The sequence below is a fragment of the Nicotiana tabacum genome, chromosome 15 (assembly GCF_000715075.1).
Source record: "Nicotiana tabacum cultivar K326 chromosome 15, ASM71507v2, whole genome shotgun sequence".
Classification (NCBI taxonomy): Eukaryota; Viridiplantae; Streptophyta; class Magnoliopsida; order Solanales; family Solanaceae; genus Nicotiana; species Nicotiana tabacum.
The window spans coordinates 118,984,147-118,995,866 of NC_134094.1; the positions used below are offsets into that span (position 1 = coordinate 118,984,147).

At 36.0% G+C, this 11,720-nt stretch overlaps 1 protein-coding gene across 3 annotated transcripts; it reads right to left on the minus strand.

Moving 5' to 3' along the window:
- Positions 1-776: 776 nt before the first annotated feature.
- LOC107772805 (NADP-dependent malic enzyme, chloroplastic) lies at positions 777-8,869 on the minus strand. Of its 3 annotated transcripts, none has more exons than XM_016592276.2 (20): positions 8,535-8,869; positions 7,862-8,136; positions 6,853-6,973; positions 6,695-6,769; positions 6,297-6,448; positions 6,098-6,203; positions 5,856-5,921; positions 4,296-4,391; positions 4,122-4,193; positions 3,955-4,038; positions 3,729-3,827; positions 3,373-3,420; positions 3,201-3,254; positions 3,015-3,113; positions 2,772-2,861; positions 2,582-2,659; positions 2,377-2,451; positions 2,164-2,254; positions 1,289-1,417; positions 777-1,196 (listed from the first exon to the last, which is right to left on the minus strand). In XM_016592276.2, the coding sequence occupies exons 1-20, from the start codon at positions 8,562-8,564 to the stop codon at positions 1,108-1,110; spliced, it is 1,929 nt and encodes a 642-aa protein (XP_016447762.1). In that variant the 5' UTR covers positions 8,565-8,869; the 3' UTR covers positions 777-1,107. The 3 variants fall into 3 exon arrangements, with proteins under 3 accessions (XP_016447762.1, XP_075087290.1, XP_075087289.1); XM_075231189.1 differs by having other exon boundaries at positions 6,853-7,075; positions 7,791-8,136; positions 8,535-8,719; XM_075231188.1 differs by lacking the exon at positions 3,373-3,420 and having other exon boundaries at positions 3,201-3,279; positions 3,709-3,827.
- Positions 8,870-11,720: the final 2,851 nt, after the last annotated feature.

The window sequence follows — 11,720 nt, forward strand, 5'->3', positions numbered from 1 at the left end:
TTATATATATACCCATCAAAAGCCTTTTCTTTCTGGCTATTGGAAAAGGGGTGTTTCCAAATCCGAAGCCGAAGCCGAGCCGAGCGACGACGGCGCGAGGCTTGCCTTTTTCTTAACTCTTTAAGAGCTAGAAGAAGAGCAACTATATATATACCCATCAAAAGCCTTTTCTTTCTCCGATATGGGACAATGTCCCTTTCCCAAGGGAAACTCAAATATTTCATTTTCCCTCCATTTCTCATTCACCTTCTTTAAGCTACACAAGCTTAAAATCCCAATACCTCCAAAACAGCCTCTTTGTTCTACCTTCTAGGATAGAGGTAATGCTACTTACATCTACCCTACCCAGACCCCACTTGTGAAATTTCACTGAATTTTTTGTTGTTGTTATTGGGGTTGTACTATTTACCATTGCTTTAGAGAGAGATCTAAATAGGATCAAGACTAGTTCACAACTTTTCTCCGATTTAGTCAATTCCATTGGACAAGAAACAGAAACCGGTTGCACATAGCGGATTATTCAGAGCTATAAATTTCACTTTCCTCTCCTTATTTCTTGGTGTAGAAAAATATTGACCCATAAATACTAGTTCTCGCAACGGTAAAATTGTCTAGGTTTGAACCGTAAAAGCAACCACTAATGCTTTAGAGTAGGCTGTCTACATCACGCCCCTTGGGGTGCGGCATTTTACAGGATTCTGCCCTAGACAGTAGTTGCATCTCGCAAAACATCAGAAGCCTACCATGCAATTCACATTATCCAAAACTTGTTCAACTGGCAACAAATGATACATGGCTTTTGATATTTTATATAATCACCCGGAGACATTTTCGCTAACAAACTAAGAAAAATAACGAGGCTTATTAAGCCTTTAGGCTGCAGAGCTCCCTACATTTTCACGCTTATATAATGAAATATTTCATGAATGCACAACATCTGCATGCTACTGTATGTTTTCAGTTACCTGTATATGACTAGCAGGATTGAGCTGAGAAATTTTGAGAACAAAAAAGAAAAAGGAAGAGAAAGAAAAGACGACGATAACTAACTAATCTTAAAAGAACAGTGACTGACTAATTTTTCAACCAACAAATATCTTCTATGACTCAACGATAGCTGCGGTAAGCGGGGCTGTACATACAGCTCTCTGCATATGCTACTAGGTTCGCAGGTTCCGGTAGACGAGTGGCCAAACCTATTAAGCAACAAAAAGGACAAAATTCAACAGGTCTGCTAGAAGTGATCATGCAAATCTTCTGATGAAAAGATTCCACAGGAGAAATATACCTAGTTCATATGCTTTAGCTGCCACTTTGGCAGCTATGTTGGCTGAAATCTTTCTTATGTTGGTAAATGGCGGGTATATGAGCCCCTTCTCAAAGTTCTCTTGACTAACTTGCTCTGCTAAAGCTTCCGCTGTTTCAAGGAACAAAATTGGAGAGATTAATGTAAAACCTTATGAAGCAGAGAAAAGAAAAAAAAAAATCTTCAATTGGCGCCTTTAAATGTTTTAAATGAAGATGACAACAACGAAAAAGTGAAAGTTTGTTGTGGTCTTGTCAGTTCAAACTTAAGAACAAATGAAGCTTGGAAGAGGTGTCCTGTTGATTCTGTTGTCCATGTTTGAATGCATATGAAGAAAGTACAGTACTACTAGAAAACTACGACCTTGCGAATTTGATTGCAAAATATTCCTTCATAAACAGCTATCTCATGGAAATATGTAAAATTCGGGGTTCGGAATGCAAAACCTAGACAGTGATCAACTTGACAGTATCAAACAGCAAATGTGGACCTATTTTTGCAATTCCATGGACAATCTAAGAAGAATTTGTTGGCTGTCACCTTTCTTTTAATAAGTACTACTGGCTGTCAAATTTTTAACCACACCTTATGGGAGAGGCCGGAAAGATGATTACACCTTAGAACTTTCGTCCAGAAAATTCAAAATATAAGCATAGATGCATGTCAGAAGGGCAACTCGCCATTCCCCCCTCTACAAAAACATAAGAACGATCACTGCATGTAGGTTCATCAGCTTTTTTCCCCATTTTCCTGTTGTTCTCTGTTCAATGTGATACAAATTTTTTTTTTGGGGGGGGGGGGGGAGGAGGAGGGGAGGGGAGGTAAAATCTTGAACTACAACAATTTCCACAACTTACAGGCTGCCAGGAGCATGTCATCGTGGACACGAATTGCACCAGAAATTATCAGTCCTAGACCAAACCCAGGGAAGATATATGCATTATTTGCCTAGACAAGGAAAAGAGAGAAGTTTAGAACATATCTTGCATAAATACTGATAATGTAAAGAGATTCATAGAAAAGGGGAAAAGGTAAAAATGGTAAGTAGTCAAGGTTCTGAAATCTCTGACCTGACCGGACGCGTAGATCTTCCCGTTGTACTCAACTGGGGCAAACGGACTCCCGCTAGCAAAAATGGCTCGCCCCTGAAGGAGACATGAAAAGAATATTACAGACTTAAAAAATAATAACAAAATCATATGGGACCTAGGAGAGAAATAATGACATTGTAAGACCAAGTTCAAACATGAAAAAGTAAAGTGTCCATTATCTAACCTCACTCCAGGTATAAGCTTCTTCAGCAGTACATTCAGACTGTGACGTTGGATTGGAGAGGGCAAAAATAATTGGTTTCTGCCATACAGACCATTGAAAACGTAAGTTTATGCTTTTACATGTTAGTGACACTAACTGCAGAATGTAGCTTTTCTTATGATCTTATCCAAGTAGGGATCCATTTTCTTACCTCATTGAATGTTGCCATAGCTTGTACAACTTCTTTAGTAAATGTTCTCCCAGCTCCAGAAGACCCAATCAAAACTGTTGGCTTAATTGACTGGCACAAAAAGAGGACTGTGTGAGAGTGTGTGTGTGTGTGTGTGTGTGTGTGTGTGTGTGAGTGAGAGAGAGAGAGAGAGACAGAGAGAGGGAGATGGAGGGGGAGAGAGAGAGAGAGAGAGCAAGGAGGATGAGAGAATAGAGATACCACCTTGACAGCATTCACCAGATCTTTTACTGGTTCGTGGTCATGTGCCCAGGGCCTCTTAAAATGTTGAAGCGACTCCATGCGAGAATTAACAATCAGCCCCTAGAGGGAGATATGGATGCTTTAATATAATACAAGCTGTGGAAATGATGAAAAGAATAAAAAGTCTGATAATGGAGTTTTTAGTACCTTAGAATCCAACATCCAAATTTTCTTACGAGTCTCTTCTAGAGGGATTCCAGTCTGCACAAGAAAGAGTACTGTAAAGCTAGCCGAATATCTTCACTTTAAACGTAGTTGAAACTCGAAGCAGAAGAGCTAATAAATAAAAAAGAACTGAATTGTAGCCTTTTAAATCTACCTGCTTTGACATTTCAAGAGCTATGAGTTCTGCTATACCTGTTCCAGCCTGCATTGACGACAAGGCGAATGGGACACAAAAATGAACATTTAGAGGCAGAAAGGGTGATCAAATCAGAAGAAATACAAGTAGCTCTTCAATATAGTTGCTAAAATCTTAAGAGCAGGAACACACTGAGCAACTTTGAACAGAATCCCATTTTGGTCTTGGAGCACACAATATTTTGTGTAAGTCAAATATTCAGTTATCCGATAAGCAAGGTCTTTTCCATGAAATGTGGCCCCCCAAAAAAAAAAGAAAGTTGCAGTTCAAAGTGAAGAAGAAGATAAATTCTGCAGTATAAGTAATAGCTGTACCTCCCCTGCTCCAAGGAATAAGAATGTATGTTCAGACAAGGTTCCTCCAACCAATTGCAATGCTGCCATGAGCCCTGCGAGGACCACAGATGCTGTTCCCTGGAACAAAAACAAGATAATATGTTTGCTATTGAACGCTTGTAACAAACAGAAAAACCATCACTTCCTACTCCCGCCCCCCGCAAAAAAAAGAAAACAATGACAAATTGATGAGTCCTTGACTTACCTGTATGTCATCATTGAAAACAAGGTGGCTAGTTCCGTACTTTGCAAGGAGGTCAAATGCATTATGATTTGCAAAGTCTTCAAACTAGAGATGTGGATAAACAAAGTTAGATTATCAATTAAAATATTTATTTGCACATATCTGCAACTATGCCAGAGAACGTCTACCTGAATGAGCACTTTCTCCCCATAATTCTGCTTGACAGCATACATAAATTCATCAAAAAGTTCGGCATATTCCTGAATATGGGAAAGACGATTAAACAAAGTACATTAAGCAAATACTACATCTTCTATAGAATGTAGTGCAAAGTGAGCATGATCAGATATAAATTTCTGAACCTGTCCTCTAGCTCTTCTTTGCCTGAGTCCAATGTAAAATTCGTCGTTCAACAAATCCTCGTTGTTTGTACCCACATCAATGGTAATGGGCAAGCACTGAAAATAACGAGAGGATAGTCAAGCTTTCAATTGATGTAATCTGATAGGCAGGCAAAACAAAAAGCAACCAGATAAGATTATGTGACTGATAAACCTTGTACTCCCACTGTCTCAATGAATGGCAGAATTTGGAGTACGAGGGTCCTTAATATTTTTTATATATAATTTACATTTTCAGAAACTAGATAAACAGTATTATAATTTACAATTTTTGTTAGAAATATTTGGATACTTTTTTGTGTGTCTACATCACACCCCCTCGGGTGAGGCCCTTTACCGGAATCTGCATGAATACAGGATGCTTTGTGATTGTGCTGCCCTTTCAAAGTGTCTCTTTGGCTGAGTGGTTAACTAAGTTGCTCGGACACCGGTGCGGGTGTCCGACACGGGTGCGGATCTAGAGGTCGGATCCTTCGACATGTAAATTCTAAGACTCGGGGATACGGATCCTAGTACGGATACGAGTGCGGGGATCCGGCTAAAAATAATTCAAAAAATATAAAAATATAAAAATCTCTAAATTATGAGAAATTTTGTGGAAGACTTTTGTATAGTAAAGTGTGTGATGAGTAAAGGATTGATTTCCTAGATAAAGTATGCTATTTTCGTCAAATTTATCCTACTTTTTGGTTCTGATTTCGGGAATCAAATTGTATCTCATCTCGAACTTTTCCGTGTGTCGTGGTCAAAGTACCCAAAATTGTTTGACCAAATCCGGTACGGATCCCATACCCACACTCATACTAGTGTCGTGTCAACACGGGTGCGGCACCTAAATTGCCGTGTCGGAGCAACTTAGGTGGTTAAGGCGTGTGCCTGCTAAGTACATGGGGTTTCCACGCGAGAGTTCAAATCTCTCAGGCTTACGTTCCTCTTTTGAAGGGGAGCCTTGGAGCAACAATAAAGTTGTCTCCGTATGACCTGTAGTTCACGGGTTTAAGCCGTGAAATCAACCACTAACGTTGAGTTAGAATAGGCTCCCTACACCACGCCTCCCTTGGGGGACGGTCCTTCCCCAGATCCTGCATGAATGCGAGATACTTTGTGTCCCGAGCTTTTCTTTGTTGTCGAAGAAAAAAATTGTTGACTCCAAATAGTAATAGTGTCCCACAAATTGGGACATAGGAAATAAATTATTTTTAAGCACCATGTGCACATAGCATATACAGTGGAGTGCTATTACAGTATGCTAGGTGAGGTGACGACTGCGAAACGATCAGAAGCCGCTCAGGCTATAAAGTTAAAACATCCATTTTCAAATTGCAGGTTCATTTGTCAAACATATTGGGAGGAGTTCACAACCTTAAACAACTAACCCCATAATATGAGTGTATGATAAGGTGTTGGCGGATAGAGTGATAAAGTGAATTATCCAAACTCCATATAAGTACAATAGTATTTGTGAAATAAAGGTATCATCTCAATTCCAACTATTGTTACATCTATCCTACAGAAACTTACAGCTGATGGACGAATGCCTCCCAGAGCAGTGTATAAAGAGAGCTTGCCTACTGGAATCCCCATTCCCTGGTAAGACATAAATATTGTTATAATATGTTTTCAATTTCAGAGAAATACATTTGCAGTATACATGGAAAAATAATTTATAGGTTCTGAAAAGAACTGGATTAGTTAAACAGACAGGATTTTTTTGTCCCTAAAAATGGCTTTAGGAATTTCCAAAAAGTGAATCCACATTATACCTGGCAACCAAGGTCACCAAGGCCCAGAATTCGTTCTCCATCAGTAACAACAATAACTTGAATTTTCCTCTCAGGCCAATTTTTTAATACCTCATTAATTTTGCCTCTGCAAAAGGTTAGCACAGATTAGTTTTAACAAGAAATAAAAGGTCTCAAGCCATTAATTTGAGAAGCTATCTAGTGAATTTCTATCGCTTACTTTTCTTTCAAGCTGATAAAAAGACCTTGAGGACGCCTGAAGATGCTGCCATATTTCTGGCATGCTTCACCTACAGTTGGAGTGTAAACTATAGGAAGCAGCTCCTCAACGTTGTCCATAAGAAGCTTGTAGTAAAGCCTTTCATTCATCTCCTGCACAAATGCATACAATAACAAACAAGAGTATTACAAAGACATCCATACACGTGCAGAAGGACGTCTGGACTTGAGCTGAATAAACAAATGGTTTACATTTCTCAATGTCATCACTCTTCAAAGATTATTGTACCCTAATCATTTGTGTTCTCCACAACTTAGTAGTATAACTTAAAGGAGCTGATCCAAGAACAGCATAATTGCAGAAAGTATTTAGAGCCGTAAAATTATTTCTTTGACTACCTGAATATCCATCATGGCTATGTATCTTTGCAGTGGTACCTCATACTGACGGAGATTGTTCATCATTTTCTTGACCTGTCACAAGGGGTGGCACAACAATGTTGTTAAAAGAAAGGAGACACAGAAACCATAGGACTGCAAAATGCAGTATACACAACCTGAAGGTCATGGTTAACAACGACCGGAGGAAGAAGACCACGCAAGTAGTGGGAATCTCTCTCTTTCTCACTGAAAGCAAGCCCTTTGTTATAGTGCGGATTACGCAACAATGAGTAACCACTGCAAGCGAAAGAGAAGAGTTATGCTTCAATGCATAAGTGCCATTAACTCTTAAGACTAATAATACCAAAAACAGTTACAAGATAAATTTTTATAAATTTCCTCACCAAAAGATTTTAATTTAACAATAAAAGAGCAGAAGAAAAGGCAAGTGCCATATTGAGATGACAAAAATCCAAAGATCATGCAAATGTGTACAAAGATTTTAAGCCTAGTTGGGATTAAGGCTCATAATTTTTAAGATCATAATAGAAGTGCCTCTAAAACCAGACAACCCCTAATATGTATTGGAATGAAATAGGTCCAAATATAACAGAATAAACAGAGAATTTATATGGACAGCCATTCAGTTTCAGATTGACACATTGCTGATTGATTGATTCAAGTAATTAAAAAGGACATTTACGCAAATAGCCGGCCGAATTCATTGTTTCCTTTTCCTAGCCAGTATACATAGATTAAACACTAACTATACACGGTTATACATATGCAATCAAACCTCTAACAGTCTCGTCTGTTCCGACATTTTTTGGCTGCTATAGTAAAGTGTTGTTATAGATAACTTGTATTATAACATTACATGAAAAAATGGTTCCAAAGAAAATTTGGTTGTTATAGTGAAGTATTGTCATAGAGGAGGGTTGTTATAGAGAGGTTTGACTGTATTATAATAAATCTTACATATAGTATACATCATCCGGTTATTTTTAGCCTTTTAAAGTAACAATACGATACAATACAATAGGTAACAACCATCCAAACAAGCTGTTAAGCAGGTGGGTGAGTGGCTATTTAGGTTAATTCTTCTAATTAAAACTCATATAAATCCTGAGCTGATAACCAAAGCATAGTAATTATCGAAACATAATCAAGAAGTAATGTTTTCACCTAGCAACAGAAAGGGTCCAAGGGGTGATGGACTGATCTTCAGTGGCACTATCCTCACCATAAACATCCCCAACTCCACCTGTCACAGTAGATTTAATCTCCTTCTCTACCGGAGCTGCAGCACTTTCCTTCATAGAATTCTCCACCAAAACACTCACATTTCTGTCTCCTGGTTTACCATTTGAGTTCACAGCTGCTACTACAACCATAGGACCTGAAACTCCTCTTCTGCTTGACTGAGTCAAACATCTTGAAACCCCAGATAGCGAATTATTCTGCAAAATAATAAACTTTATTATATATATATATATATAACCTGATCTTGTTTTTTTTCTATGGCAACTCAAAATTTGGCCAAAGAACAATATTTAGCTTATTTCTAAATATGGGATTTAACATAGAAAAATGGGACTGGTCTAAATCAATCTGAATCAAGAAGTGTTCATGAATCAAGGGAATTTTTTTATTTTTTTGGGGGACAAGCAAAACATATATCCATAGAATTTTCTTAAGTTGAAATATATGAAAATGGGTGTGGTCCAAACAATCTAAAATCACGAATTATCCACTAATCACGACTAGTTTTTTTTTTTTTTTTTGGATAAAAGAAGATGAGTTTCTATGACTACGGACAAGAAATCTGAGGTGAAATCAGAATCTGAGTTAATATTACCGTAAAACTGCTTCCATTCAAGGAGAACATGGTGACAAAAAGTATAGGAGAAAGATAGAGTCTTTCTATTTCTTTAGCTGTGAAATGAAGTGAGGATTGAGGAAAGAAAGAAGAGAGAGTGAGGGGTTTTTCTTATGGATCTGCTCTCTCTCTCTCTCTCTCTCCTTCGTCTTCTCTCTCTCCCAATACTTTGTCGTCGCAAGTCTGCAATTTATCAGGACATTTGTAGCTGAACCAGGATGGACATTTGTGACTTTCCAATTTTTCACTGTAATAACATTTTGTTCCTTTCATGCCCTTTTCTTTTTTTCATTATTACGTGTTTATTTTGTTCCTAAATGTTGTGGTATATTTGGTCTTAAATATTACTCACTCTAGCTTACTTTAAGTAATTTTTTTTTTTGTTTTTACATATATTAAGAAATTTATCTTTTAGTATTAATTAATAATCTAATTGACCGTATTAATTATAATTTATTTATTAAAAATACAATAAATAATCTTAGGTTCTTTACTCTCAGGGTAACTTTAGAAAAAAAAATTAATTTTTTCTTGATATTTGAAAAATATTAAATATTATGGACCACAAAATAAGGCCAAAAAATTACTTAAAGTGGACCGGGAGAAGTATTATTAAATATTATGGTACAATATTAAGTACTTTAATTAGAGGCATACTTTACTTCCAAAGTAGAGTTTTAATATTTAAATTAGTGGCGACTCATAGATAAACCCAAAAATAAAGTTTCAAACATCTTAAGGGCTTGTTTGGAAGGACACCTTGTTATTGAATTAGAATGTAATTGAATGCATATTTGTTACAAAGTAATAATTTGGTCAGCATAAAATTGAGTGCAATTACATGTGTACAGTCAAAATGAAAGCAGTATATGCCTATGAATTTCTCGTACGTTGACTGACGATACAAGGTAGGTACTAGATGTCACGGTTAGAGTAACATTAGGAGAACAATTAATGGTTGAGAAAATATTAAGAAAGTAAAAGGTGGATGCTAATGATGCTGACAAGGATCTGTTTGTTCACTCCTGTGGAAACTGACATATGAACTGTCAAAATTTTGCCAAAGATTTTGTGATTTGCTTCTAATAAAAAACTAGGACTAGGAAGTTTTCGATGTGAAAAATACTCTTTGTATAATATATGTGAAATTGTCATTTTCTTTGAGTTATGCTCCTACTCAATTGTCATCTTGGTTACACGTTCGACCACTTGCCCCAACATCGATGTAAGTCATGTCTATTTTCTCATTCCTTCAAAAAGACAAAAGGGAATTTAAAATTTTAATTTGATGAAATGCATTCCATATTCGTATCAACTTATACTGATTAAACATGATTAAGTAATATTTTAAAATAAAAATATACGTTACTTATTTATTTTAAGTGATAGAAGTATCTTATTATGTAAATATTATTTATATGATAAGTAGATAAATTGTAAACTCGTGTATGTATAGAAAGAGAGAAGGGAGAGGGTTGGTATCTCAATCATCATATTTTTCTAAATCTTGTGAAATTCAAATTTCACACAGCTACAAATGTTTATCCATAAAACGGTACAGTTGAATTTGTAACGTGGTTTATAGACACATGAATTAATTTGATCCAAGAATATAAAATAATTAAGAACAGAAATAAACTGATTAAATAAATTTGAAGAAAATTCAAGCCTACAAACCTAACTATGAAGAGATCTTCTCCGTAAGCAAGAACAAGAATAATATGTAGAATAGAAAGAAAGAATGTTGTTAATAGAATAAGAGCATATTTTGCCTTTTTGCGTACAAATATTTTTTCGTCCTCTACAATGAATACAAATTCTTCTATTTATAGCTTAATTGAGGGAGACAAGATCCCCAAATCAAGCTCTTCTTTAATATGAATAAAAAAACCTCTTAATGATTGCATAACTGCTGGTAGGGGTGTTCATAAAAACCCGAAAAAATGAACCAAACCGACCAAAAAAACTGATACTTTTAGGTTTGGTTTGGTTTGGGTTTTGTTTTGAATTTTAAAAACCGATCAAATTTGGTTTGATTTTGGTTTTAATAAAAAAAAAACTGAAAAAAACCTAACCAAACCGACTATAGAAGTAGCTATTTAAATTTATTATTACAAATATATATATATGTATATTTTTATATAAAATTTTATGGTACATATTAGTCGTTTATATTTTTAGTCTAGTTTTTTGCTATTATAATAATCTAATTCATTGACTTTACATTCTAGTTTGGTTGGTAGTTTTCTTTTGCTAAGTATAATAATTTATTTTATGTTAAAAATAATCGATTTTTAATTGAGTACTTAAATTATTCATCACTATTTGATTCAATTATCATCAATATATCTTGGTAAATGATAGGTTTCTCAAAGAGCAATTGGTTTGATAGTGTTATATTGAAAATATAGTCTCCGGAATATGTGTTTGGTAGTGTATGTATCATATTTAAGAAAAAAATTGATAAATAACCGAAAAATTCGAAAAGCCGACCAAAACCGATAAAAATCGAATCGATAAAAAACCGACTTAATTGGTTTGGTTTGGTTCCAATATTTGAAGAACCGACTTACTTGGTTTGGTTTCTTTTTAGGGAAAAACCGAACCATGAACACCCCTAACGGCTGGGTATTAATGCAAAGATTATTTGTAATGGCTGCTTATCGAATGTTGTCTTTTCTAATCGATGTCTTCCTTTCAGATCTTCGTCTTCCGGTTTCAGTGCCTTTGAAACTTATTCAGTATCGGTTACATGTTCGTAATCGGTGTCATCTATTTGCCGACTCATATCTTATTTGTCTTTACTTCCATGTGTCAACGCGTCGAGCATCCACCTGTCGTTAATCAATTTTACCCCATACAATAATTTAAGGCTAAAAGAAAAAGAAAAAAAGTAAGGCTAAGGGCATTACAAGTTCGCCTAGATCATAGACAGCAAGATGTGCCAAGTTTTAAAAATGGCAAAATGGCCTCGAAGCCACTTAAACTTATACCTATTTGTCAGTAAAAATAGTACGGGTTAGCCAGTTTTCGAACTGGTCATTCAAAAATAGCCAGCGTTTGTAAAGTCATTGAAAAATAGCCACTATTTTGCTGCAACACGGAAAGTTCTAGCATAATATACTGGAGATCGGTGCACCTGTGTATGAACTTTCAGCATATTAT